The sequence below is a fragment of the Pseudozyma hubeiensis genome (genome assembly GCF_000403515.1).
Source record: "Pseudozyma hubeiensis SY62 DNA, scaffold: PHS61, whole genome shotgun sequence".
In the NCBI taxonomy this organism is placed as follows: Eukaryota; Fungi; Basidiomycota; class Ustilaginomycetes; order Ustilaginales; family Ustilaginaceae; genus Pseudozyma; species Pseudozyma hubeiensis.
In genome coordinates this window covers 26,521-54,029 of record NW_012133843.1, presented here as the reverse complement: position 1 = coordinate 54,029, position 27,509 = coordinate 26,521, and the positions used below count along the sequence as shown (strand labels likewise).

The 27,509-nt window shown below is 56.3% G+C and overlaps 12 protein-coding genes across 12 annotated transcripts; 5 read left to right on the top strand and 7 right to left on the bottom strand.

Moving 5' to 3' along the window:
- Positions 1 to 1,054: 1,054 nt before the first annotated feature.
- PHSY_006754 (hypothetical protein) lies at positions 1,055 to 2,788 on the top strand (the record flags this gene model as incomplete). Its single annotated transcript, XM_012337352.1, has 1 exon — positions 1,055 to 2,788. The coding sequence occupies one exon, from the start codon at positions 1,055 to 1,057 to the stop codon at positions 2,786 to 2,788; it is 1,734 nt and encodes a 577-aa protein (XP_012192742.1).
- A 121-nt stretch (positions 2,789 to 2,909) lies between these two features.
- On the bottom strand, positions 2,910 to 3,824 carry PHSY_006753 (hypothetical protein; the record flags this gene model as incomplete). The annotated part of the gene is made up of 1 exon (XM_012337351.1): positions 2,910 to 3,824. One exon carries the CDS (start codon positions 3,822 to 3,824, stop codon positions 2,910 to 2,912), a length of 915 nt encoding a protein of 304 aa, XP_012192741.1.
- A 526-nt stretch (positions 3,825 to 4,350) lies between these two features.
- On the bottom strand, positions 4,351 to 5,895 carry PHSY_006752 (hypothetical protein; the record flags this gene model as incomplete). The annotated part of the gene is made up of 1 exon (XM_012337350.1): positions 4,351 to 5,895. One exon carries the CDS (start codon positions 5,893 to 5,895, stop codon positions 4,351 to 4,353), a length of 1,545 nt encoding a protein of 514 aa, XP_012192740.1.
- Positions 5,896 to 6,584: 689 nt separating this feature from the next.
- On the bottom strand, positions 6,585 to 6,800 carry PHSY_006751 (hypothetical protein; the record flags this gene model as incomplete). Its single annotated transcript, XM_012337349.1, has 1 exon — positions 6,585 to 6,800. One exon carries the CDS (start codon positions 6,798 to 6,800, stop codon positions 6,585 to 6,587), a length of 216 nt encoding a protein of 71 aa, XP_012192739.1.
- Positions 6,801 to 6,994: 194 nt separating this feature from the next.
- Positions 6,995 to 7,681, bottom strand: PHSY_006750 (vacuole fusion non-autophagic-related protein; the record flags this gene model as incomplete). Its single annotated transcript, XM_012337348.1, has 1 exon — positions 6,995 to 7,681. One exon carries the CDS (start codon positions 7,679 to 7,681, stop codon positions 6,995 to 6,997), a length of 687 nt encoding a protein of 228 aa, XP_012192738.1.
- Positions 7,682 to 9,082: 1,401 nt separating this feature from the next.
- PHSY_006749 (hypothetical protein) lies at positions 9,083 to 10,429 on the top strand (the record flags this gene model as incomplete). The annotated part of the gene is made up of 1 exon (XM_012337347.1): positions 9,083 to 10,429. One exon carries the CDS (start codon positions 9,083 to 9,085, stop codon positions 10,427 to 10,429), a length of 1,347 nt encoding a protein of 448 aa, XP_012192737.1.
- Positions 10,430 to 10,928: 499 nt separating this feature from the next.
- On the top strand, positions 10,929 to 12,638 carry PHSY_006748 (hypothetical protein; the record flags this gene model as incomplete). Its single annotated transcript, XM_012337346.1, has 1 exon — positions 10,929 to 12,638. The coding sequence occupies one exon, from the start codon at positions 10,929 to 10,931 to the stop codon at positions 12,636 to 12,638; it is 1,710 nt and encodes a 569-aa protein (XP_012192736.1).
- Positions 12,639 to 12,722: 84 nt separating this feature from the next.
- On the bottom strand, positions 12,723 to 14,081 carry PHSY_006747 (hypothetical protein; the record flags this gene model as incomplete). The annotated part of the gene is made up of 1 exon (XM_012337345.1): positions 12,723 to 14,081. One exon carries the CDS (start codon positions 14,079 to 14,081, stop codon positions 12,723 to 12,725), a length of 1,359 nt encoding a protein of 452 aa, XP_012192735.1.
- A 1,019-nt stretch (positions 14,082 to 15,100) lies between these two features.
- Positions 15,101 to 18,319, top strand: PHSY_006746 (hypothetical protein; the record flags this gene model as incomplete). Its single annotated transcript, XM_012337344.1, has 1 exon — positions 15,101 to 18,319. The coding sequence occupies one exon, from the start codon at positions 15,101 to 15,103 to the stop codon at positions 18,317 to 18,319; it is 3,219 nt and encodes a 1,072-aa protein (XP_012192734.1).
- Positions 18,320 to 19,511: 1,192 nt separating this feature from the next.
- Positions 19,512 to 20,712, bottom strand: PHSY_006745 (hypothetical protein; the record flags this gene model as incomplete). Its single annotated transcript, XM_012337343.1, has 2 exons — positions 19,512 to 20,266; positions 20,502 to 20,712. 2 exons carry the CDS (start codon positions 20,710 to 20,712, stop codon positions 19,512 to 19,514), a joined length of 966 nt encoding a protein of 321 aa, XP_012192733.1.
- A 944-nt stretch (positions 20,713 to 21,656) lies between these two features.
- Positions 21,657 to 25,511, top strand: PHSY_006744 (potential tRNA 3' processing endoribonuclease; the record flags this gene model as incomplete). The annotated part of the gene is made up of 2 exons (XM_012337342.1): positions 21,657 to 24,999; positions 25,096 to 25,511. 2 exons carry the CDS (start codon positions 21,657 to 21,659, stop codon positions 25,509 to 25,511), a joined length of 3,759 nt encoding a protein of 1,252 aa, XP_012192732.1.
- A 163-nt stretch (positions 25,512 to 25,674) lies between these two features.
- PHSY_006743 (likely fatty acid hydroxylase Scs7p) lies at positions 25,675 to 26,826 on the bottom strand (the record flags this gene model as incomplete). Its single annotated transcript, XM_012337341.1, has 1 exon — positions 25,675 to 26,826. The coding sequence occupies one exon, from the start codon at positions 26,824 to 26,826 to the stop codon at positions 25,675 to 25,677; it is 1,152 nt and encodes a 383-aa protein (XP_012192731.1).
- Positions 26,827 to 27,509: the final 683 nt, after the last annotated feature.

The window sequence follows — 27,509 nt, the reverse complement described above, 5'->3', positions numbered from 1 at the left end:
TGTAGTAGTACGAACCGTTGGTGTTCGAGTAGTGGTAGCTATTGCTGTTGGAAGCGCTGGAACCGTAGTCACGAGAGCAATAGTGGTTGCCCTGCGAGTTGGTTCCGGATGAAGTGACGGTGTAGCTTCTGCCGTTGCTGCCGGTGGAGCTGGAGGAGTTGGAACAGGATTTGCCCGACATGATTCAGATGGATTAGGAGGTTTGGAGTGCAATTGCAGGTTCACCACCGAGTTCAAAACTTTGAAGGAATGGTAAAGGGTGCGGACAGGATGAGGAGGAGATATGGCGGTCAGGCCAGCAGCAGTAGAGCCCAGACCCATGCGGTCACAGCAAAGGCGAGCTTGCTGGCTTCTGGCTCCCGAAAGGCTGAGAGTTCGGGATGAGCCAACGCACGGTTGCCGCGAATGTGTGTGACTTGAGCACGACTTGCATCGGTCAATTTGGGATCAAATTTGGCAAGCACAGCCAGAAGCGCAACCCACCGCCACGCCACGCGTGTCGGCGGTATTGCTACGAATTTTTCCTCTAGCCGAGTGGAAGCCGTCTCGCCCTGACCGTCTTCTCTCGAAAAAGAAAAACGGAAAAAAAGGCGAAAAGAGAGATAGGGTCCCGTGTTTGCTTCCCGCGTTTTACCCTTTTAGCCCGGCGTTGGAGCTGCCAAAGTGCGCAACTCCGGTCACACTGCGGCTTGGCACTGTGACCCGCTCGGCAATTTTGGTGCACGAGGCTGTCAACGCAAGCGCCTCTCGATCCGTGGGTTGCCTTTCCCGTTCGTGTGTGTGACTCTAGTGGGCACATGTACAAGGATTGCACCTCGCTTACAGAGTAAATGTGCTGTCTTTCAAGGTGCCTCCTTGATTGGAAGACCTTTCCTGCAGAGAGGCCGGACCGCGTTGGAGATGACGAGATGATAAGGCTGTACATCCCTCTCCCTCTTGACCCTTTGATCCTCTCTCCTGCGTTGCGGTTGTTTGACTCTCCATCATCCTTGCCACCACCACCACGGAACCATCATAGAAGAGGCTCTTTTCTCCCATAGACTTTCGAAGAGCCATGGTGTCACAAACGACAGCGGGAGGATACACCGCCATCCCAACCACAGATAACGACCTGGGTGTAGGATCGTCACGACACACCTCCGCCTCGTCTTCGCTCACATCGTCGCCACGGCACAGCTCGAATCTGTACCCCGCTGGCGATGACGAGCCGTACGAGTTGTCGGAGAAGTGGAGCGGAAAGTTTGCCGGTCAAACTCCGTACGCCATGGTGGAGCAAGGGACGAGGAGGGACAATCTGTTGACCGAGGGCGTCATGACGGTGTTGTACAAGGGCAAGACGACCATCCTGCTGTGTGTATGCTTCCTACTCGCGTTGATGGTCTTGGTTCGAGACGATCGTACATCCACACCGAACACGACATCGAACGCGGCGCTATCCATGCCGCCAAGCAACCAGACCATCCCAACCGCACCCGCACCCGCACCCGCATCCGCACCCGCATCCGCACCCGCACCCGTACAAAAACCTTATCGGTTGGAAGACGACATGGTGCTCATCACCAAGGTCGGCTCCGCCACCGTCCACAAACGCCTGCTCATTCACCTCGCCGAACAACCGCTCTCCAACCTTTACATGCCCAACCACCTCTACGTCTCGGACTACTCGCTCACCCTCTCCAATATCACCTTCTACGACGCGCTCGCCAACGTCTCCTCCACCATCGCTGCGCTCGACGAGTTCAAGTCGCTCCGTGCCGAACTCAAGGCGCTCGTCGAGTCGAACCAGGATCTGGACGACATGTCCCAGAAGGATGGCGGTTGGAAGTTGGACAAGTACAAGTTCTTGCCGGCTGTGGCCGAGGCGTACAGGAGGTGGCCGGGCAAGAAGTGGTATGTGATGGTGGAGGCGGATACGTTTTTGTTCTGGAACCAGCTGGTCAAGTGGTTGGGCGAGTTGGATGAGAAGAAGCAGCTCATGATGGGGCATCCGAGTTTCTGCGATTACGATGAAAAGTCGACCATGTTCACGCACGGCGGGTCGGGGATCGTGCTCTCCGGTGCCACCGTAGAGGCCTCCTTCGGTCAAGATGCCGATTTCGAACACACCCACGACGATCTCATCCAGAAATCAGCCTTCGGTGACGCGCTCCTCTCCAAGTCGATCTACGATTCGCCCCTGATCAACTTCACCGAACTCTCCCCTGAAGGTGGCGAAAGGTTCAACTCTGACCCACCCCGAGTTCTCAAGTTCACCCGCGGGAACTGGTGCTCCCCCATCATGTCGTTCCACCACATCACGCCTTCCGACGCCGCCCACCTGTACGACTTCCAGCGACGCATCGAACCCAAGCTCAACTCCACCGACGTAGTCCGCTGGTCGGACATCTGGGACGAGTTCATCCCTGCCTTCCTCAAAGAGGCCATGCAGCAGGTCGGGCGGTGGGACGGCGACTCGGTGCTCAAGATGGACAGCGTAGAACCGGGAGAGGTGGGCGTGATCGGTTGGCAGGCGATTGAGGATTGGGATAGCGAAACCAAGGATTTTGGCACGAGGGATGCCGCAGAGTGTCAGAGGATGTGCAGGGGCGAGAGGGACTGTCTGATGTGGGAGTGGAGGAAGGGCGATGGAGAGTTTGGCAAGTGCAGGTATACCAGCGACTTTTTGAGGATCGGTGTGATCAAGCCAAAAGCGGAGGATGGGTTGACCACCGGTTGGATGGGTATGAGGATCGATAGGTGGAGGAAGGAGGCGGAATGTTCGGGTAGGACTGGATTGAATCTTTACTAAGGAGCTGGAAAGCAGTTTCGATGTTTGTATTTGTACCTGTATTAGATGGTTTCGTAGCATCAGAGTCGTTTTTCTGTTTTGACAAGTTGTGCTTGAGAGGGCTATGTGCTGGTGAGTTGGTTCAAGACCTCTTGGATCGAGCCATGACCATCTGCAGAAACTCCCACTTGGCGCTCCACCCAATACTCGTCCTCTTCAACCGCGCCAGATTCGACACTGCCTGCGCCAGCTCCTCCCCCCAACCCTCTCCACTGGATCCTTGATGCTGGTGTGTCGTCCACCTCACCGCGACCGATCTGACTGGGTTGGAGAGGAATACGATCTTGGCGGAGTGTTTCACGATCGAATTCGACGGTGTTGGAGTGGTGTACACCGACGTAACACTGGTTGGAGTGGGAGGGTTGTACTTGAGCGTCAAGAGGTGGGTTGTGTGGGTCGGGTTGGGTTGGGTGGTTGGGAGGAGGGAGAAGGTGAGGAGTGCACGGTTGTTGGATGTGGTTCCCTCCGGGAACAGCGCCAGTGGTGTGGAGGACTGGGAGAGAGCGGTGGCGATGTCAGGGTGGATCTGGGTGACGAGTTGCCGGCGCGATGGTGGGAGCGATCCGACGAAGCGTAAGGCGGAGGAGAGGGGGAGGACAGTGTAGCCGATGACGGAGATGTCGGAGGAAGGAGTGGAAGAGGTGGTGCTGTTGGGGGTGACGATGCGTGTGTTTGCGGACATGGCGTTCTTCTTGGGAGTGCGTTTCTTGCTGCCCGCCGCCGCTGCGTCAGGCTGCTGTTGCGGGGCCGTGGGAGACTCGTTCGTCACCGGCACCAAGAACTGAACACCAGGATAGAGGTACGAGACGATCAGCAGGTCGATCCACGAGCTGTGATTCGCCACGATCAGATCTCCTCTCCTCGCCTCGGCAATGCTGCCAGCAAGCTGCTTTGTCGATCGATCCCCTCGCCGCGCCGCCGTCTCCACAGGCAGACGGACGAATCCGAGTGAAAACAACACCAGCCTCAACCCGATCGCAGAACCACCCAGGTACATGGACCAACCTAGCGCGCCAAGAATGGCTCGAAGCAGACCGAGGACGACAAAGATCGGTGTGAAGAGGAGCGTCGAGATGCTTGGGCCGGAGGAAGACGCGCTGGCCGAAGAAGAGGCGGTAGCGGACTGCGAGACGGGGGTGAGAAAGACTTGGATGCCCGTCCCTGGATCGCGAAATTTGGAGAACTTTTCCGCCATCGTGAAATCGATCCTGCGCTTTCGATGAATGTGTCGTGCCTTCAAGTGATGATGGAGCTGAAGCAAAAGAAGAGGGTGGTCGAGAAGAATACAAGATTACCCGAATCGAAATTCGGTCAGTGACCCGTGCACGCGTCGGAAGAAGCGACTCTTTGCTCGGTGATTCCGAGGATTCACGTTTCAAGGGGTTGCTTTGTTGCTCAACACACATTCTCTCTCACACATCGGATCATGTCAACTATCTTCTCACGACCGAAACGAAGCAATAGAGCGTGTGTAGATCTGCAGTTCAGCATCAAAGAGGTACTTGATATTGCTTTGGCCGCAATCAGCCCAATGGACACCTTCGTCGATTGTGACCGTACTCCTTGCAATTGCTACACCTCGCCGACCCTTTGCCTGAACTCGGAGGTAATGTCTGCTGCTGCTGCGTGCCCAACTGCGACAACGGTGTTTGTGGCGTTCCTCCCGCCGTGGCTGCAGCTCTCAATGGTGACGCGACACCGTTCGCCGCCGTGGGTGTGACACGGCCGTTCCACGCCGTCCTGGCGAGAGAAGCGATGGCTGCACCACCACCGCCCGTCGCGGGCACCGTCAGCACGGGCAGGCTGTTGGCATCCATGATAGCTGCGGCACTGCCGTTCGCAGTCTTTCGTCTCTTGCTCGCGGATCCACCGAGCCTGGATTCGGCGCGTGAAAGCATGGCTTCCAGCTCGTTGTCCATGATGGAACGCGATGCGGTGTCGGATCGATCGTACACGCCGAGCAGATTGAGCATCTGACGTTCGAACGATGGTTTGTTGGGCGTGGTGGTGGTCTCCAGCACGGAATCCGAATCGAGGTCGAGCATGGTCGAGGTGCCGTTGACCGGTGTGGGTGTGCCGAGCAGGCTTAGATGCTGATGCGCCGATGGACCTGCGGCGGCGTTGACGACCAGAGCTTGGGCTTGATCCGATGGCTGTGGCGCTCTCTGCGTCGCGGGCGTGTTGCGATTCGCAGTGCCGTTCCTAGCTGCATTGTTGGCCCGTGCCTTTGAAGCTGAGGCTTTCGAACCACTTGCCTTAGAGCCGGGAGCGGGTGTCGGTGTTGAGGTCAAGTTGGCAGCCTGAGCAACAGCATTAGCAGCGGCGTTGCCCGCCTGGGGCGTACCAGGCGAGTCTTGGCCTGTGCGTTGGTTCTTGATCCTGCGCACTTGACTTGGTAGATTCTCTCGATCGGTCTCCATCTGATGTTTGTGCCTTCCTTCCAAGATCCTCAACTCCATCTTTCCCGTCTTCCAGTTCTTGGTGCATTGCACACGAAAGGGACACCCGATCTTGAGCGATCCGCGTTTGCGCCTCTCCTTGTCCTTGGGAATCTGACGCTTCTTGGTGTTGGGCGTGCCGTCTTGGTTGAGCGACTCGGGGAAACCACCGCGATAACATGACCAGCATATTCGGGTCTGGTTGTTGGCGGACCACTGGATGCGAATGTCAAATCCTTGAGAGAGAGCGTAGGTGTGCATGTAGTTGGAGGCGCTTTCGAGGTTATCAAAGTCGAGTTCGAGGGGCATGGATGGGGGAGCGATGAGACCATCTTGATCTGGCACGCCTGGTGGTGCTGAAGTGCCTGGTTGTGATTGCTGCTGGGCGGGCGTCACGGCAACCTGCTGTGCCTGCTGCGGGGTCTGTTGTTGCTGCTGCTGTGGTTGAGGCGTGCCATTGTTTGGAGAAGGGGCCATGGGGAAGGAATGGGATGACATGTTGCTGGCTAGGAGCGAGGCGTTGGTATTAGGCGAGGCGCTGGCAGAGTGGTTGTGAGCATAGTTGATGGGTATACCAGCGTTGAGGAAGCTGGTATGGTGCGCAGCGGCATGGGATGGATGGTATGACATGGCGACGAAAGGACAAACAGTGGATAGAGGCGCACTGGTCTTGCGTACCCCGCAGGGGAGTCAAAGAAAGGATGATCAAAGCGAGATCGATCGGCTTGAGTGTCGAAGCAGACGGCCGAGTTGCGTCGAGAGCTTTATGAGGTGACGGAAGGTGGAGTGCGGGGATGAGCTGCAGAGATGAAGTCGATCAGCGACGTCAAGGGAAGCTTGAGGACTAAGATGAATCTACTTGCAAGAAGGATTCTCGTGTGGTCCGAGCGGCAGCAGCAGCAGCGACGAAAGGTGACACGAGGGAGGACCTGCTTGAGGTTGCGACGGCGCTTCGATCGATCTGCAACGACGAGTGGGATGGATCCCGAGGATGGACGAGGATCGCACAGGCTGCAGCGTTGACCGGCTGATGATGTGGGGGGAGAGAGGGAGACCGACTGGACCCTTAAGCGATGGTGTAGAGTCGACGCAGATGTTTGGTCGTGGTTTGAAGTCGGATGCTGGCGTCGAGATAACTCGAATTGAAGCAAAGGAAAGAGTCAACGCATGACACAGCGCAGTCTGCTCTGACAATCTATTTGCTGCATTCTCTCTTTCATGAAAATCACACTTTCGTCGGTGGTGCGACGCTCGACTGACTTTTCAGCCACACATCCTGAGAGCGGATTTCCGGCTGTGAGTGTGTTAGAGCAGCCTTCTCATCTGCCTCTGTCTCGCTCGCAAGGTTGGTATCGGATGACGTCCGATACTGTAGTCTGGTTCTGGTAGAGGAGGAAGCAGCAGATCGTGGGCAAGCTCAGGGCAGAGAGGAAACAGACTGATGGGAGGCGCTTCTTCTCAGGCAGACAAAGAAGCTCAAAGTCGATGCGACGAATCTCAAGCTCGACAAGGACAGTCGCACAACCACACTGCATCTGCGGATGCCGAAAAAGAGACACATCGACAGATCCAGAGAGCAGTCAAGTAGCTTGGAGATGTACCGCGACGTGGCACAAGCGCTCAGCATGTGATAGCAACATGCTCCGTTTGTTGGCGAGGTGAGATTAGGCGACACTTGTTTCAACAGGCGATTGCGGTAGCAGAGAGCATCTGAATGACAAGAGGTGGATCAATGGTGCGACTCGTAGTCGTGCTGCTTGACTCGAATGATAAAGTTGAGCAGCACGGCGATGAAGAGAGCAGCACAGATGAGAGGAGGGCCGATGAGGTCGTCAAAGTTGCCCGGATATTTTGTCTTGATGAGAGTCACTCTTCGTTGGTAGCTGTACAGACCCCAAAGAAGTGTGAGCACGGCGATACCGGCGTAGACGGCACCGAACGCCTTGATGGAGCCCGAGCTGAGGTAGTCGGACTTGTGACCGGGGTGATGATCGTTGTGGTTCTTGAAGAAGGTGTCCGAGTTGAAGAGCGCAAGCGCAAATGAACCAATGAGGATCGAGACACGCAACCAGGAGATCCAGGTACGCTCGTTGGCGAACCAGACCTTTGCTTCCACCTTGCTCTGCGAGACGACCTTTTTGGGTTTGCGGATGCGAGCGCGCGACGACGAATCGGTGCGTGATGACGAGGCGACGGCGCCGTAGCCGCCATTGGAAGCAGAGGCGGCACCGTTGTTGTCCTGTTGGTCTTGACCGTTGAGCAACGGCTCTCGTTCGGCGTACTGCGAGTCGGTGTTGCCGCCGAATACGCTTTGAAGTGCAACGACGGATCGACGATAAGCGTAGGCGAGCGTTCCCTGCTCGGGCGGATCCGAGAGCGTGCTGGCAGCTTGGCGCGAGTCTGCTTGTGCGGACATGGCGTGTCGGGTGAACGGATGTGAATGCTACCGAATCAAGGTGAGGAGTAGGTGAGGCGGTGGTCAGACCAGAGATGATTGCGACAATGAAAAAGCTGTTGGAGATGACGCCGATGGCCAAGTCTCGAGATTGCTCACGAGATCGCCGGTTGGGGAGAGAGCGCTTTCAGAATAATTTGACTTGTGCGAGCGAATAACCTGCATGATTGGAATTTAGGCTCGTTCGCAGGGACGGATTGCTCTGCATTGCAGCGTTCATTTCAGGCTGGGGGCTTGTGCGCTTCATCATGATCAATTCCATCCGCTCAAATGAGCATCATTATGAAGGGTTACGTGCAAGTCAGCTGGATGTGGATCTCATCGACAAGAGGTGGTCTCACGCTATCTAGGTCGTTGCTGTGCGACGATGATGGAGCAGATCGGGTTCCTGGCTGTAGAACCACAGAGTTGCTGTAGCAGCTGCAGCACCCGACGGTTTGGAACTCAGAATGGAAAAACGTGCGCAACTTGCAGAATCTCATTCGGCTGCTCGCTTGGCTGGTGTCTGGCTCGCACGAAATGCTCAACGAGAGCTTTGCATCTCCCGATCAAGACTCAACGGCAGCACTCCCGATCGATGAGATACGATTCGGAGAGGAGAATAAGGGTCCCTCCTGCGGCACTGCCATCCATGGCTCGTGACATTTGGCTGGCAACATCGAAGTCGGCCCCACTGCCACATTCGAGATGGTCCTGCGATCTGGCGTGCGACATCAGACGCTAGCTACGTTCCTGCCCAGCATCAGCACTGGATCAGCCTTCTGAGTGATGCGGCCACCGTATGGACAATGCTTCTCTGCTCTGCAATCACAAGATACGAGACACAGAAAGGAAGAAGCTCGTTGAGCGAGCGAACAGGCCATCCATCATCCATCACACGCACGCTCTTGTGGACTGGAAGCTGCCTTGTGCTGTACCACAAAAATCCACGTCTTCTGAATGAGCTGCAACTCAACTCAATTTTTTTCTTTCTTCGCTTTGACTTTTTTTCCGCTTCTTGAATTTTGTATAGTCACACTTCATCGTGCTCATCACCTTCAATCTCACTCTCATCCTTTCTTATTCTCACTCACATCACATCCGCCTTCATCTCTCTCTCACTATCACCATCACCTCCGTCTGCCTTGTCGACATCCTCACCTTCGCCTTCCGCTTCAACACCATCGCCATTCGAACCCTCTTCGCCACTTCTTCTCTTCTGTCCACCGCCTATCATCCTAAACTCCACACTCAACTCCACCTCGTCCTTCCGCACGACTTCATCTCCTTCCGCCGTTGGCTTCCGACCTGGAAACCATCTCGTGTCGTCCTTCCGTCCTATCCCGCATAAACACCTCATCCGCATATTCTTTTCCGCCCAGAATGTCTGCCGCTTCCGCTGCCGAGACCAAGCCTGAGGCTGTCGCTCCCGCCGTCGACGCCTCGGCCACCTCCCCCTCCGCTCCTGCTGCTGATGCTAACACCGTCGCTGCCGACGACAACGCCGACGGCGCCAACGTCGACCCCAACGCTACCCTCCAGGTTCGCGCCCTCGTCTCCACCAAGGAGGCCGGTATCATCATCGGCAAGGGTGGTGCCAACGTCGCAGAGCTTCGCGAGCAGACTGGCGTCAAGGCCGGCGTTTCCAAGGTCGTTCCCGGCGTCCACGACCGTGTCCTCTCCGTCACTGGTACTCTCACCGGTATCTCGGACGCCTTTGCTCTCATCGCCAAGACCATCCTCGAGAACCCTCTCAACGCACCCGTCCAGGCAGACGGCTCCCCCGCCGATGCGGCTGCTCAGACCACCTCGGTCCGTCTCCTCATCTCGCACAACCTCATGGGCACCGTCATCGGTCGTCAGGGTCTCAAGATCAAACACATCCAGGATCTCTCCGGCGCTCGCATGGTCGCCTCCAAGGAGATGCTCCCCCAGTCCACCGAGCGTGTCGTCGAAGTGCAGGGCTCCGTCGAGGCTATTCGTGTCGCCATCCACGAGATCGCAAAGTGCCTCGCCGAGGACTGGGACCGCTCCCAAAACGTCGTCCTCTACCAGCCTGGTCAGGGTGACGGCCCCGGCATCCTCGCCGCAGGTGGCATGGGTGGCCTTCAGCAGCAGGGTTCGCGTCGCCAGGGTGGCCCCGCTTACCTTGCCGGTGCCATGAACAACATGTCGCTCAACTCGAACGCAAACGGTGCCTTCAACTCGAACCGCCGCGATGCCGCAGCCGCAGCTGCTGCCGCCGCTAGCAACACCAACAGCAGCAACAACAACGCTGCCGGATCTCGCCGCACCGACCCCAACGCAGTCGTCACCCCCGGTGGAGGCCTCGTTGCCGGCGCCACGACCAACTCTGCCACCGCCGGCGAGCCCAACGCCTCGGCTCCCCCCCTCGTCGACGCCGCCAACCTGCGCACCCAGAACATCTCGATCCCTTCCGACATGGTTGGCTGCATCATCGGCAAGGGCGGTTCCAAGATCACCGAGATCCGCCGTCTCAGCGGTTCCAGGATTTCGATCGCCAAGGTTCCGCACGACGAGACGGGCGAACGCATGTTCACCATCCAGGGCACCCCCGAGGCCAACGAAAAGGCGCTCTTCCTCCTCTATAACCAGCTCGAGACCGAAAAGGAGCGTCGCCAGAAGCAGACAAACGCCGGCGGTGCAAATGGTGGCGCCGTCGACGACGATACCCCTGCCAACGCCTCTGCTGCTGCCACTTTGGCTTGAGCAATTCAAAAATTCAGGGCCCGAGAATCTCGATCTTGATCGTCTTGTCGCAATGTTGTGCGTCTATCCAGCGTATCCGACGTCACACTCAGAAACTATGCCCTTCAGCACTATTTCATTCTGTACTTCTTGGGGGTTCGATGTCGAAGCAGAGAAACAACGGTTCGGGGTCTTGGTTCTACGATGTGAAAAGCAAATAGCGAAAACACACAGACGAGTGTACAATGACTTTTTTTTGACTGTTGTGGGATGTGTGTGTCTGATGCTTTCCTTGAAGTGTGAATCGAGTGGACCTGGGATTGTTTGATGTTGCTTTCGTGGAGACTGTTGAGGGTGATGGGGGGTTGAGGATGGAGGTTCGGAAATCGGACACGATGGTTGGGAGGTGTGGTGTTGGGAAAGTGGAGGCAGCAGCGGTGGGGTTGTGGTTTTGAGAGCAGATCTTCTTGGCCTGCTCTATCTCTATGTCCATATGTTCCACCTACACGCTCGACCAAACATGACCTCAATACGACGCATCACGCGCATCACACAACCGCTTCGACGAACATTCTCATCCACATCATCGCCGTCCTATCAACACGTGTTGTACTTTGGAAATCTTCTGGGATATCAATCCATCGATCGACTGGCGAAATTTTCGAGGTCGTGGTTGGATAGTGCAGGGGTATCTGGAGATGTAGATCGGGGGTTGAGGTATGAGTGTATGAGTAGTGGTGGGGTGGGACATGTGTTGGTAGGGTATACGTTGTTGGATACGAGGTTGGATGGGAGATCTCCTCGACAGACATCTGAACAAGTGTCACTTCATGGAGCAGTAGAACCGGAAGAAGAAGTGGATGGTGAAGTGATACATCTCGACACCGAGGACGCGAAAAGCAGCACGTCAAGTCAACCATCCAAAGTCTTCGCTCTTGGCCGCAACACCCACGCACAGCTGGGGTTGGGTTTCACCAGTCAAGAAGCTACGAGAGGCATGGTCACGGGCGAATTCGCCGGAGAAGGGGGTGTTTCCATGCTCGCCGCGGGGAACGGGTTCAGTTTCATCGTGACCAGCTCGAACGAAGGAGGCAAAGTGTTTGCGTTTGGAAACGATACGCTCGGTCAACTTGGCTCGAACAGCCTAGAAGGCGGAAGAACAGGGGAGGATGCGTACGATGTTTCGATACGAAGTGGAAGAGAGCCGCAGCTGAAGCTTCTCCCGCTACCAAGGGAAGTACCGGTAGGGGGAGAGGGGGAAGAGGGATGGGAGGTGAAGAGCATCTCTGCCGGGTTGGATCATTCCTTGGTGTTGGTGGAGAAGGTGGTGAATGGGCGGAGGGTGCAGAGGGTATTGAGTACGGGGTTGAATACCGATGGTCAGCTGGGGTTGACAGAGAAAGACAAGGAAGAGTGTGTTCCGATCGAGCCGTTGATCGAGAGAGGTTTCACAGAGGTTCCCATCACTCTTTCACCCAAACTGGTCGAGTCGGACGGAGAGGCAGGAGCGGAGATTGTCCAAGTGGTTTGCGGAGCGGACACGTCCTACGCTCTGACGGCAGGAGGAGATCTTTGGGTGTGGGGGAACTCGGAATACGGTCAATCCTTCGCCGGGATCCACGATCGGATCGTCGCCCCTCTGTTCGTTCCCAACCCTCTACCGGACGCCTACCGCGATCACAGCATCTCGTTCGATCCACTTCACCCACCAAAACTCCAGAAGCTGGTAGCGGGCGGATCGTTCGCTGCTATCCTCGACACGCAAGGCCGAGTCTGGGTTGTCGGCTACGGTCCACGCGGTCAACCCGTTTCCGAGTCCAAAGCGCAATGGTCTTCCTTGTCCCTCGTTGAGTTCCCTCCTGACATGGTAGTAGAGACCCTCTTCAGCGGCCTGGAATACTTCATCGCCACAGCCCGCTCACCCTCCTCTCTACCGCAAGTGTTCATATGGGGTATCCCACCACGCGCCGTCTCCACCGAACCCATCGTGACTCCCACGCCAGTCCCGTTCAGCATCCCCAAGACTCCCCGGCAGAAGTGGCTCGACGACAACCCACGTCTCAAGCAAAAGCAAAGGGAAGAAGCGATCGACCTGTCGAAAGTCAAAATTCAGGCAGCCGCATGTACACGGGAACACCTCCTGCTCATTGTCGACGATGGAGTGGGGGGCGACTTTTGGGCGGAATGCGATCATCCTCCGCGAGACAAGGGGACGGATGTCACGCTGTAAAGACGATCCTGGACAAAAAGATGGATTAAGGGGTCTCATGATCTCCAGAAATTGTCATTGTACAAGAGCCCGTCCATGCTGGTGTCAAGGTGGCTGTGGATCGTCAGAAGAGGATGTTGCACGAGCTTGTTGCTGATCCAACTGTTGGTTGACAAGCTCGGCGTTGCGCCACCAGAAGCGGGTGACTCTTTGCACCCCAGCGCGAGCCTGAGACATGGCATTGGTGGCAGCCTCTCCACCGTGTGACATGGCAGTTTGAATGATCTCATCCGCTTTTTCTGGGCCGATGTCGACGGCGGACGTCTGATGGCTATTCTTCCAGCGCCGCGTCACGTCGAGCAGCTGATCGTCTTGCAAGACCACAGTGCGGGTCACGTCGACGAGCTGCGATACGTGCATGAGGTTTTGCAAGTTGGTTTGAGCCGAATCGAGATGGATCAGGCTCTGCTGGAAAGTGTTGGGCACCCCCGGGGCTGGGAAGAGATAGATGACGAGGGCGAGGGCTGCAGCCACGATTTGACGCAGAATATGCAGGTTGGTGTGCCAATGATTGAGCCGGGAGGGCTCCGCGGTGACTTGGCCAAACTCGAAGATGACGAGCAGCTCGATGACCAGCATGGACGTGAGTACGACGAGTGATGATGTGCGCCACCCGCTCCGGTCTGCTTGGAAGCTTCTCCCACCTGCGTCCGACGCGGCAGGTTGCGGTGAAGAGCGGAGAGGTAGCCTGATCAGAGAAGCAGCTTGTCGAATAGCAACCGCCACCGAGTCGTCCGGATGAGTGGTGAGCAGACCGATCCCGAGAATACGCCAGGCGTACGCCCATAAAAGGAAGGGGACGGCATACAAAGCGAAGTCGTTGGCCGACTTACAGAAGGTGCAGTCGACGAGCGGACGGGATCCAAGGAGGAGGTACATACGCCTGGCTTCGTAGCTCGAAAGCCTGGACACGAGTGCTTGCAGCTCGAGGAGGCTGGACTGGGAGAGGAAGCCGATGGGCAGAAGGTCTGGCGTGGTGTTGATGAGATTGCGCAGGGTGGTTGTGGGTATTGTGACAGGAGCCTTGTAAGCTAGAAAGAGGTCGGGCTTGTATCCGCCGCGGAAGAGCTCGATGTGGAGAGGCGCGAAGTTTGCATTAGCGTGAGTCGAAAAGCGTAAACGGTGGAGGACGGAGGCTGGGATGAAGATGTCGAAGCCATAGCGAGCCGGAACGAGGTTATGGAAGCTGATGAACAAGAAGAGGAAAGCGACAAGTGTGACTGCAGACGAGAAGGGAGATGCGAATGGAGTCAAGCGTGCGTATGACAGAAAGCCTGGTACCGGATGCTGTGTCGCGCTTGCATTGCGAGACGTGCGTGCGTTTACAGCGAGACGTTGCGCCTGTCGTAGGATGGGGGGCAGGAGCACCGCACCGAGCACGAGGTAGGTGCTGAGATCCGTCATGGCTGCGAGAGTGCTCGTCAAAGTCGACCGTTGGCTATCTTGAGTGACGTTGCATGATGGCTCCTTCGGTCAGGGTCTCGTTCGTCTGGTGAAGGGGCTGTCGTCGTCGCTGCTGTCGTCGACGAAGAAGAGGAAGAAGAAGAAGAGAAAGAAGAAGAAGCAAAGAAGATTGTATGGTCTGTGTGTCGTTCTTCTGAAAGTGTTGGTCTCTGCGACTCGACTCGGCAGCTTCTGCACTCTCTCTTCTCGGCACACGTCGTCGCGTTGTTTCGAATTTATTTGCGAATCACAAAGCTAGCTCCAACAAACGTAGCGTTGCCCGATATGTTAAGTCGTCCCGCCAAGCGAGAGCGAGCTGTCAAATAGGGAAATCGACATGTCTCGTCCAACCTGACAGCCTGGCCTTGCTACCGTTGCACCACTGCAGCGACCCCACACCACCTGGCGTCAGCGTCCAACTCTACCAGACAGCTTTTCAACATGCGGCCTGCCCGTTCAGGATGCAAGTCGCTCTTCGGCTCTTCTTCTTCCGTACCTTGTTTGCGGTAGATTCTACTTCACTGGCTAATGCTTGCGTACTACGCAGCCAGCGCCAGATGACATCCTGTGTCAGCAGCTAGCTCAAGCGTGCCTCCTCGTCATTCGAGTAAGATTCCACAATGACGAAGCGCTCGGTCAAGTGTTCGGTCCAAGCGAAAGGATCTCGATCTCAAGAACAGATTCGAGTGCGTCTTGCCTTCCTTCTCCTCTTCTTCCATCCAAGGCCCGGCGCCTTTCATCACCATTCCGTTTCTTTTCTCTTCATTTTGCTACTACATTCAACGCCCAAGGGCGCTTTCACAACACGATCTTTACTATTTAACAACACAAGAAGCTGTAACGACTTCTGGAAGTCGTCTGAGAAGGGTGCTAAGCTGTAAGACGATCACATCGACGACGGTTACGTTGGCATGCCACGCTTCAGGCCAAGGCCATCCAAGAAGGCGCGCCCACCATCCGGCGATTCCGTGCGCAAAAGGATGACCACCATCGGCAGCGGTGGAGGGAAGAGCGTCGAGGTTGGAGGATATGCGGCTTCGAAAGGCAAACAGAGGGAGATCGACCCCAGCAGCCTAGTCGCGAGGGCCGAATCCACCTACGTCCCCTTCATCCCAGGTTTGATGGTTCCCAGCTCTACTGCGGCCTCCTCCGCCACTGCATCACCGACAAGCGTTGCATCTCCTACCTCAAGTACGGTCAAGGACCCGATCACCACGATTCATCACAACACCCCGCTCATACTGTGCATTGTCATCGGCGCAGTCATCATCACAGCGACGCTATCCGTCGGACTTGCCTGGGTCCTACGTCTCGCCTGCTGTGCGGGAGAACGTAGAGCCAGACGCAAGAGAAGACTCGATCGTTCAACATGGAGTCCATCCGATCATGCGTCCAAGCTTCGCGCCGACGAGATGCAAGAGCGCACCTCTTTGGACAGCGTCACCGTCAGCGGCGATGACGATCTCGAGCGCAAGGATGCCAAGATCGACAATCTGTTCACGAAAGCGGACAAGGGCGAGCAGTTCAACCCCGACGTTCCGGTGCTCACTTACGCTGATGCAGGAGTAGCTCATGGAACTCCTGTCAGCACTTGGAACGGCAAAGGCTGGACCCTGTTCGATCCTCCTGTCGCAGCCATCAAGAAGCCAGAGCCCGCGGCCACTGATCTGCCGAGGAACAGTTTGGGAGGCGGCAACTACGCAGCTGCACGCAAAGAGCTTGCGGATCAAGACGTTGGCGGTTTCACCTGGCCCTCCTCCGTCGAGCGTCAACCCAGCTTCATCGAGCGTCTTGTGCAGAGGCATCATCAAGCTTCGGATCTTCCCACAGCTGCGACCCTGCCCTATCCATTCCAAGCCAAGTCCACACAGCCCGCCTCCCGGATGGCAAGCTTGGGTGGAGCAGCCAATCGAGCCGTCATGAACATGCTTCCTGTCACTTTGCGCAACGCTGCGACCACGGCTTCGCGACAACGCGCAACGCGAAAGCGCTATCACGACATGCAGCCATACCTTGACAGCGACTTTGAAGGTACCATCGGCGGCAAGGATCGAGAGCTGCCGATGGCTCGCCGTCTACGACGCACCGAGGAGAGGATGGCGGTCGACTGGACCACCGAAGAGGAAGGGGAGTCATCTCCTGCGCGTGGCAGCAAGAAGCATCCTCTCGAATCTGACCTGCAGACTTTTGCCAGAGTTCAGCCGGCGTTGATCGCCTCTCCTATGGTGATGGTCGAAGGAAGCAAAGCAGCGCCACAATTCACTCCTGGAATGGCAGGGGTGGGAGCTGTGTGGTCCAAGAGAGGTTCCTTCGCCTCTTTGCTTCCAGAGACGCAGCAGTCGATCGTGGCCGGATCGTCCGCGAAGCCAACCCAGCTGCCAAAAGTGATCGAGCCAAATCGAGCCTCGCTGCTTCCCTTCCCGGCTTTGGAAGGCGATCGACGTGGTCGACTGCTCGGAAACGTTGGACGCTGGCTTGGACAGGTGACCGAGGCAGGTGAGATTGCCGACCCGTACACAGCTCTCTCGCCACGACCTGACCGTCGCATCACCAAGAACGGCAGTCTGCGCAGCGACTATACCTCTACCACGCTCGCCAACACTGCTACAGCGACTAACTCCGAAACGCACGTTGACGCAAGAACCAGCACGAGCGGCGCGGGCAAGTCGGAACGTCTGCTCGAACGTGTCGATGCGGATCAGGCTGAACACGATCGTCAACAACGCCGGCTTTTGAGGAAAGCGCGCATGTTCACTCCGGCCGCCAATGTCGCTTGTAATGCGCCTCAAGACATCTCTGAAGCAAAGGACGTTGTTGCTGCGGAAGAGATGAGCATCAGTCGTGCTGGGAGCATTCGACCTCACTTCTGTGCAACGACCGATCTCAAGAGCTGGCTGGAACCCAACAAGGTGTCGACCACCCACGGTCTCAAGGTGCTCGAGGAGTCGGAAGCTGCTAGCAGCGTTGCTGCCGATCCATTCGCTTCCGATGCGGAGCGCGCAAAGCCGAGAATTCTTGATGCTCGCACCACCAAGAAGCTGAGGTCCTCGAGCTCCAGAGACCAGCTGCGCAAGAGCGCAAAAGATGCCAGCCGACAAAAGCGCGCGAACCTGCGACCCGTCAACTCGGTAGTCCCGGCCAAAGCGGGAGGCGAGCCGCTTTCGTCTCGCTGTCAGAGCTCGGCAGCGATCACGGTGGTCTCTTCCGTGTTCGATGAGGCATTCGCTGCTGAGTACGACAGGGTGAACGCCGCAACTAAGAAGCGGTCTGGAGCGTCCAAGTCGAACGACGATGCTAAAGCCAAGGCGAAAGCTGAAGCCGATGCAGCGATGAGGGAAGCATGGAGGCGACGTAGGATGCTTTCGATCAGCTCGCGAGGTAGTCAGACAACGAGGTCTGCGCAGAATCGCTCTGCCGAGATCGGTCGATCTTTGTTGAGCCGAGAAGAAAGCATCGTCTCTCAGCCGAGCGTGTACTCTGAGCTGACAGCGGCTTCGGACTACGCCTTCCAGGCTCCCATCTTGTCCGGGCTGTCACAGGATGCTCTGCCGACCGGCTGTGGAAGCAGCACAGATGATGCGGTTTCCGAAGAGCAGGAGGTGTCGGGGTCGAAGGGAGATGCTGCGAGGCAAGCGGAGGTGGACACGAAAAAGCAGTCAGAGAAGCAGGCGAAGAAGGACGCACGACGCGAACAGAGACGCGCAGAGCGAAGGCAAGCGAAGAAGGCTGCGTCGATTTCTGCTGGTCCCATCCCTGCGACCTCGGCTGGCCAAACGGCACCCATGGACTCGCACCGCAGCGTCCCGACCGATCTGGCTGGTGTCACCGGAAACGCAGAGGCGGTCAGGCGCATCATCAAGAAGCAACGATCCATCTCGCTCGGTGCAGTGCGAAGTCAGTTCCCCACTCAGCCTGCCGACGTCTCCCAGCACGCTTCTGCTGCTCCGGACTCACCATGGACGTCGAGCGACTCTGACATCAGCGTCCGTCGTTGGGGCGAAGCTCGCCGAGACGACACCTCCCGCATCCAGATCCGAGCCAGCAGCGCTGCTGTTCGCCACCACCACTCGCAGTCCATCCCTACGGCGATGACAGACTTGGCGGTGAAGCGTGGCGTGCGATCGACGTCGAAGGGCGCGCGATCGAACAGCTACTACTTTGGCATGGGAGCAGGGGGAGACGTGCGAGACTTTTGTTGATCGAGCGAGGATTGTCAGGTCCATCATGATCGCGTTGTCATACTATCAATTCAACCTCATTCTCTTTTTATTCTTGTTTTCGATTGTAAGCGTGATTATGAAGCTGACATCACGTGGCAGATACAAGCAAGGAAGATCAGGGGCGTGGGACCATGATTGCAGCAGCCGCAAGGTTTCGCAGCTGCTTGAAGCGTCTCAGACGAGCACCGGCCTGGTCGACACTCGTGAGCTGAATTAGATTGTGCATGTGCTCGTACGTCCAGCTTACCATCTTTTCCATCACGAAGAAGTGTCCTCTGAGAACAGACGGAGGTTGTCTCTCGACCGACTCTGGATGGAAATGTGTGTGTAGTAAGGCGGTGAATGCTTTGTCCAAGTTCGACAGCATTTTGGTGAGGTCATCGTCTGCAACGAAGCGAAGCAAAAGGCAGCAACAGCGTTATCGTGAGCGGTAAAGGAGATGGAGGAGGAAGCATCGAGAACCCTGACTCGATTGCGTAGCACGATAGAGGTCAAGCTTTTCGACAATGTCAGTGATGGACCTGGGATAACCTTGAAGCTGAGCTAGGCGTCCCGGAAGCGGCTGATCGAAGATATAAGCTTGACGATAAATGGATCGAAATTCAGTCAGTTTTGCTGCGTATGTTTGACGCTTGATGGATTCGCGCGGGTCTTCATGGGTCCTAACAGTGTCAACGAGGCAGGCCAACAAGGGCAGCAAGCTGCAAGACAAGGCGAGGATCAGGTGCTAAGGAGGCTTCTTCATGGCTGAAAGCGGTGTTGTTGAGAGGCAGCCCGACGAGAATCGGAGAGGGAACACAAGGCGAGTATTCAGACATGTGCACAGCTTGAGTGCGTCTCGAGAGGCACGAGAGACATCACACGGGCTTCGTCTCAGTCGGCGTCACGAGACCTGTTCGGACTGATTCTTTGAACTTGTCTGATCGTAGCTGGTCATTACATATGGTGACGCAAGCAAAGGTCGATCATTCGATCGACGCTCGAAACAAAGCATGCACGTATAAAGATGGGTTCGACCACGTCCATGGGTACGACAGCATTAGGGGTAAGCTCAAGATGAAGAGAATGACGGTTGCCCGGCTCACCTCTAGTCGTACAGTAAAGGAGATACGCCATGAAGTTCAAGCTAAGAGTCACCTGCATTGCTTCGAGGGTGGCGTAGGTGCTAATCTCACAAGTCTCCGTACGACTCGACATCTGACATCTCGACGGCGGGAGTGAAGAATCGACAAAAGATTGGCTTGTTGCATTCTCCGTGGAAGATCCTGAGGAGGAGACGGTAAAAGTCGCGGCAGAAGCGAATGATTTCGGGATCGTACCGAGCGCAGATCTTGCAATCGCGCCAAAGAAAGGCGTCGTCGTTAGGTGCCAGCATGATGGCGTGTTCGGCATAAAGATTCTGTACAGCGCGAACGACGCGGAAGCGTTGCATGATGGATTCCGAGGAGAGAGCGGTCACATTTTCCGGTCGCAAGTTTGTGCAGAGATCCCTGCGTAGCAGCTCAGAGAGCGTGGATATGTCATGGCGTAAGGAGTGGATGCGAATTTGGAGCGGCGTACGTGGAAATTTCTCTTTGCCCAGACGGTTGACCAGCTTGAACTGCGCAAATGGATCGCCACCTTCCACCGGCAGCACATTGTAGTCGAGAAGACAAAAGGTGTCGATTATGTCGTTGTACTTTTCTTGGTAGACCTTGAAGTTTGGACTATCCTGCGATCGATCCTTGGATGGCTTGAGTTTATTGAGGCTACGGAGGGTGTTGTTGGAGCTTTTGAGGAAACGGTTGCCCTGCAAGACGCGGGAGAAGACGCTGCTAGAGCAGAGTCTGTGATCTACCTCATCGAGAGTGGCGATGGACGGATCGAGTTTCTCGCCCATTCGATAGATGGTCTTGCGCTTGAGGGCTACGTGGACGGGCATGTTCGCTACCAAGGAGAGACCGGGCAATGTCGGGCCTGTGATCTCGGAAAGGCGGACGATATACTTTCCTTGAGTGTTGTAGAAAACGGGAGGAGGGTGTAGGTCTAGTGATAGCGGCAGTCAGCAGAGGTGCAACGATCCTTCGTTGGCTGGCTGAGCCGACCAGAGCGACTCCCCTTTGTTCCGCTGCGCACGGTTGCCCAGCACACGAATCTAGCGCACTGGCCCACATTGACCCACCAACATTATCTGCACCATCGATTGGTGCGGAGCAGCCGGCGAAATCAAACATGCGGTGGCAACGGAATGGCCGCTGCTTCCTTAAAGGGATGAGGCGGATGATCCGCAAAGAGTGGTTGAACATCGCGAGGGCACAGCGCTGTTTCTCGATCTTCGATGGCGGGTCAGCAGCGCAAAGTTGGCGATGCTTCCCCATCCAACTTTGCTTCATCGGAAAAGCGACGCGAAGTGACAAAGGCAGCCACACAGGACGATGGCCCAATGTGAGTCTTGTGGGCGACAATTGGTAGAAATTGTTACCCTTCCAGCCGCGAGAAAGAAGTCACAGTCCATAGACACACTCCATAGCGACGCTTCCCCACGCCATCCCGCTGAGTTCAAATTTGCACCATACGACCGATTCCAGATACATGCTTGGCTCACTTTCCGCCGGCGAGTCTGTCAAGTGTGCCATCGTCGTCGTGGACTTATTGTGTCTGACCGACAGCAGAATGGAGAAGGCATAGGAGCCGTTGGTCTTTGTCAACCTCCACAGTGGCAGATGCTGTTTAACCATAAGTATTTATTTATTTTTCCTTCCGTAAATTATCGAACAAGAGCCGCGTGCTGCCTTGTCCGATTTCCGATTCACACATTTTTCGAGAAAAGAGAAAGTCCGGCTTTTTGGATCATGCAGCTGGAATCTTTTCTTCTTGCCTCATAGCAACATAGTGCCATCACGAAAGGCGCCTCTCCCCTCGTTACAGTCACATCGGATCCAGCGGCTTCCGAGGCAACACTTTCATCCCAACTACATTCGCTCAACTGAGCACTCTCTCCAGCCTTCAAGCGCGATTGTTTGCACCGTCTCGTCCGAAGCGCTCAGATACTTGGTCAGTCCCAGCGTGCACCTTGTCATTGGCATTCCCACCCTTGGCGCTGCATCACCCATCCGCTCTGGTCACGCCCAATAGCGCAAAGGACAAGCTGTATGGCGCCAACGGCCCGTCCGCCCTCCGCTAGAATCGCATGTGGTGGTCACACTCACCACTATCCAAAGTAACCTTCTCGCACTTTGGTAACGCTTCCCATCCAACATTGTCCATCACTCGTGGCCTGTCCTGCAACTTCGCTACATCGGCAGTCAGAAGAACTGCGAAGGCGCCGCAGAGAAGCATGCTCGCCGATCTGCGTGTGCTTCACGTGCCATCGTCCGACACCAATGTGCTCCCACCCGTCATCCTTCAGCTCGGCGCCGACCGCTACCTTTTCAACGTCGGCGAAGGCACCTCTCGCTCATCCACGCAACGCAAGGCAAATCTCAGCCGTGTATCCAACATCTTTGTTTCGCGAGTAGGATGGGAGGCAATTGGCGGCCTACCGGGCGTGCTCATGTCCATGGCCGATGGCCAGCGCTCTAGCGAGTCCCTTCACGGGCCTGATGGTCTCCGCTACGCCCTCGCCACCATGCGCACCTACGCAAAGCGAGACATCATGAAGCTCAACATTAACGAAATTGAAACACAATCCGGTCTGCCGAATGCGGACACAGAAGCGCGAACAGCTCCCATCTTCACCGACGACAACCTAGCTGTCTATGCCGTGCCCTTACACCCCGCCAGTGCACTTCAACGCGCTGCCAAGAAGCCAAAGCTAGACGACGCCAGCAACATGCACGTTCCGACAGACATCCTCGACAAGATAGATCAGTCATGGCGCAGACCGTACTTCAATCCAACCTCATTACAAGGCGCAGAGGCCCAAGCGTGGATCCGCCTCGTCTCCGATAGCATCTTCAATGACTCTCTTCTTCGCAAACGCCAGCAGCAATCGGCAGGCATGAGCGAGAACGTTGCAGAGCCAGTCCCAGCACCGAAGCTCACCTCTTCCATCGACGACGTCGAGATGGAAGAGGCCGAGCAACCACGCTCAAGTTCATCAAACCGCAACCGAGTTCCCTCACCATGGCGTCCTCCACTGTCCCCCGCTTTCGTCACACGTCTTTTGCCTCGTCCGCACAGCGATACCCGAAACGTCTCAGCGGTTCGTGCTGATCCAGCAGAGGGTGGTCAGGCTCCCCTTGTCGCCTTCATCTGCGAAGCTCATCCTCAACGTGGCAAGTTCGACCCAGTCAAGGCCGCCGATGCTGGCGTTGCACCTGGCCCCTCGTTTGCAGCTTTGACAAGAGGAGAAGACGTCACCCTCGAGCGTCCCGTATCTTGGTCAGCTATGCAGACAGATGAGAGGAAGAAGTGGATACAGAGCCAGCGAGGCACCCAACGCGGTGCGAACGGCTCTGCCGGCAGCAGTCAAAAGCAGAACGGGAAGCAAAATGGCAAGGCTCAGGGCAAGGGAATGTCAGCCTCGTCACCCGCTGCCTGGAGCGATCTCGAGCAGGTGAAGATCAAGTCGAATGATGTCGTTGGACCTTCTCGGGCCGGCGCAGTCGTGTTCCATATCTACCTGCCATCCATCGACTATCTGGACAGCCTGCTCAGCGAAGGCACATCCTTGGCCTTTTCTCCGTACACTGCACGTGCAAGTCAACAACTCAGCAAGGAGCAGTCTCGAACTCCCCATGCCATCGTGCATGCTGTCCCCGTCGACGTCCTTCGAGATCCACGCTATCAGACCTGGATGCGCCAATTCGGTCCCGACTGCCACCACATCATCGCCAATCAAGACGTTTGCGCCAACATGCTCATGTTCCCTTCCAGCGCCACCATTCCGCTCCGACTCTCACAGCTCGACGACGTCATGTTCAAGGTACCTCAGTACCAGCTCGCTCCACGAGTTCCTGTATCAGCGTTGTCGAAAGAGATGGCGAGCGGTACAACAGGTAAAAGCGACGCTCCGCTCAGGCTCGTCGCGGCCGAGGCGGACCTCGTCATCCCGTTGCAGCCAAGGGGCGAACCGAAGCATTATCAATCGGGCGCACCGGACTTTGACTTTGCAATCCAGTCGGAACAAGCCCACAAGCTCGCTGCGTTCGAATTCGACGACGTCGAAGAATCCGAGCAGCAGATGCAGCAACTTGCCAAGGCCAAGGCCAAGGCCAAGAACAACACCAAGAGTGGCGTCACACCTTCGATTGATGCAGCAGCAGACTCCGTTGGCGCTGTACGCAACATCCGCCTGCGAGAAGCGCGCAAGCAGGCATGGCAGGTCTTCCTCGACGTGGTCAACAAGATCAAGTCCAATTCTGCCGTCGGGTCAATGTCGATACCGCCGGAGAAAGACATCCTCGTGACTACTTTGGGCACAGGCTCGGCTGCCCCGAGCAAGTACCGCAACGTCATTTCCACCTTGATCCAGACGCCTTCGTCGGGCACCATCTTGCTTGATGCAGGCGAATCCACTTACGGTCTACTCCGACGCAAATTCGGCTGTCGACGAGATGGAACTGCAGCAGAGAGCGGAGCGCTGCTACCACAGGACGTAGACGATATTTTGCGCGAGATGCGCGTGTTGTTCATCAGCCATATCCATGCAGACCACCATATCGGACTCATTCGGCTACTGCTGGAACGCAGAAAGCTACAGCCTCGACCTGACCAGCCGCTCTACCTCGTCGGCACCGGCTTTGTCCACAACTATCTTGAAGAATACGAGCAGATCGAAAAGCTTGGGTTGGACGAGGACGTGATTTTTGTCCTCAACGACCACTTGGATCACCACACGGGCGTCGACCCTAATCCTTCCGGTGATGACGTTCCAAGCGCTGCCGCAGTGAACGGCCATAGTCGCGGACAACAAGAGGCTCGTCAGCAGCATCTCGCCCATGTGCAAGCTATCAAGAAGCTGACCGGTCTTTCGCACATCCACACCGCGCGCGTCATCCACCGGGGATCGCATTGCTACGGTCTTGTGGTGCGACACTCTACTGAGAAATGGTCCGTCGCGTATTCTGGCGACACGCGCCCCGCACCGGAACTCATCGCGGCTGGCAAAGGGTGCACATTGCTCATCCACGAAGCCACTCTCGAAGATGGCGAATTGGAAATGGCCATCGGCAAGGGGCATTCGACGTTTGGAGAAGCGATCCGAGTCGGACACGAGATGGGAGCGCAGAACATCCTGTTGACGCACTTTTCGCAGCGGTACCCCAAGATGGCAAGGTCGTCGCTGTTTGCCTTGAGCGAGCAGGGCGAGAAGGACGGCAAGAACGTGCCGATCGCACTGGCGTTTGACATGGTGACTTATCCGCTGAGTCAATTCGAAAAGATACAGAACTACACGCCCGCGATGGAGGCGCTGTTTGCTGCGGATACCGAGGGCGACGAGGAGGATCAATCTGTTGCGGCTGGTGAGGATGTCGGCACGATCAATGCAAAAGCGGCGGCTTCGAACAAGGGGCAAGAACAGCGAAAGCAGAGCAACAAGAAACAGAGTAGCACGGGCAACGCAAATGGGTCGAGCCGAGCTGCGGCGTCAGTCGCTGCTGGTACGCTCGGCGTTGTGGCTGCCACGGACGAATCAGCTGCAAAATCGACAGAGGCTCAAGTTGCCAAGACAGACAGTTAGTATCCATACCACGCTCTTTGCCTGTACACGTAGACTGTCTGCAACTGCAATGCTGACTCTCGCTCTCCGTTCATGCGACCTTCTACGTCAGCAGACAATCCCCTCAGATACGATGACTCGCAACGCTCGACCGCGCGCTACATCCGGAAGGGGATGAAACCGTGCGAGTGGCGCTACATCGGCCTGCGCCTCTCCCCCTCCCCCTCGAGCTCTTCTTTGCCCACAGTCCTGCCAACTCTTGTGCTGCAAATCGTGCAGACGGCTCAAACGGCAACACTGGGCAACATGGGGGGGGCGTACAATATCGACATTCTCTCGACGCACGCATCTGCCGCTGACGGTGGGAAAAGCTGGGACGCGGTCCTGCGCGTAGACGCAAAGCACGGACAGGACCTAGCCACGTGTCTGAGCATGCTTCCGTCTCCCAAGCTGCAGGATCAGAATGTGAGACTGAGGATCGTCGGTCCTACCTCGGCGATTCAGACGGTGCAGAATCTGCTCACATAGGTGTGATACCGGCACACACACACACGCACGCACACTCTTGGAATCACAGACATGAAGCTCAGCAAAACGTTTTGTCCAAAAGAGTGTGATTTCGAACTATATTTACATCGACTCGATGCGCAGATTAGAGAGAGAGACGAGATGACTGTTTACAGAAGCGTACCTAGAGCTGGGTGCCGAAAACGTAATCCCAAACCTTGGAAGTAACGCCGAAGCCCAGCTCGAAGTTCTTGTAGTGGTGCTCCAAGTGGTACTTCTTCATCTCCCTCATGTACTCTGGCAACTTTGTGTGGTGGAGAGCGTAGTGCATGCAGTCGTAGACGACGTACATGGTGAAGGAGCCGCTGATGATGCCGTTGGCGATGGCGTGGGGGAACAACACGTGCGCGAGTTGGGTGAAAGGGTAGCTGAGCACGAAGAAGAGCAGCGGAGGCATGACGAGTCGAAGCCTGTCCATGGGAAGGTAGTGGTGCACGCCGTGGAGGAGGAAGTGCAGCGTGAGGAACGCCGGCTTGTCGGGGAGGATGTTGTCGATGTGGAAGAGGAAGCGGTGGATGGTGTATTCGAGCAGCGTCCAAATGACGACGCCGATGGCCCAGCAAATGGCAGTCTGAGTGAGAGCGAGGGACCAGACAGACGCGTCGAACGAGGTGGGCTTGGTGGCGGCCTCGTACCAGTTGGAAGCGTTGAGCGGCGTCTTTGCAAGATTGGATGCAAACTGAGTGGCAGAGCGGAAGAAGATGATAGAAGCGATGGGAAGCCACACCATGGGCACGACGTACCACGGTGTGCGTGTGAACATTTCGAGGTAGTCCTGATCGAAGAACCGCGCGGGTTGCTTGAGGTGGCGTGGCGAATGGACCTGCTCGAGGTAGAACTCTTTGGAGAAGTTGGCGCGGAGCATCTGAGGCATGAGCGCCTTGTTGAGGTCGAGGAACTTGTTCTGCTTGTAGTCTGATGAGTGATCTGTCTCCTCCGGATGGAAGTCTGCGGTGATCTCGATTGAGTCGTCCTTGCCAGAGTAGCCACCTTTCGCGCTGCGCTCTTTGAGAGCCAGCTTCTCGGCATCGGTGGTTGGCAGTCGACCGATGATGTGTTCATCGAGCAGTTCGTAGGCCGAGTCGGAGTGAGAGTGTTCCTGCGGGTCGTCCATGATCTCGCCCATGTCCTTGCCGGCATATTGGAGGATGAGGTCGTCTCCACCTGGGTGATCTTCGACGAACTCGGTGACATCGTAGACCTTGCCACGGTGGATGACCCAGCAGTCGGAGGCTGTAGAATGCTTTGCAACGTCTTCGGTGGAGAAGAGCTGCATCTTGGAAGAGGTTGCTGTCGCCGCCATCTTTCGTATAAGGAGGGAGTGAGTGAAGGATGATGGTGAGGAGGTGAAGAAGAGAACGGAGGGTGCAAATCAAGGGTTTTGACTCGCTAAACACGCCACTCTAAATCTCGGAACTGCGTGCCAGCGTGTGTGTGTGTGGCAAAAAGTTCGAGGTGATTACCGAAATATTTCCACCACAGCATAGCGCGACATGCAAGCTGTCAGCAAGAAGAGCAACACACACACACGCGCTCCGCTCTGTCAAGTTTCGAAACTCGAAATCATTTCGTCACACGGCTGCTCTGCGCTGCACTGCGCTGATCCTCGGACTTGACCGCCCGAAAGGAGTTTTCGACGGACGCCGACTGCGAGTCGTTCTAACAAACTTCCCCTCCATGCTGCGGCAGAACGATGGTGTCATTGCATTGCACCTCTGCAGAGACGATGCTGACACTACCATAGCGTACCAAAGAGAGGATTGCTTTGCTGCACTGTTGTTCTAGCTCCGACTTTGACGCCGATCTGAGCAGGAATGAATGGCCTCCTGCGCAGGCGTAACGACAGGCGGATGTTTTTCACATTCGGCGATTCGCGTCACGCTCATTCGTGCGATACTTTCCGGATTTTTGATATCGCCGATCTAGCATGTCTCAATCCTGATCTCATCGTCGATACTT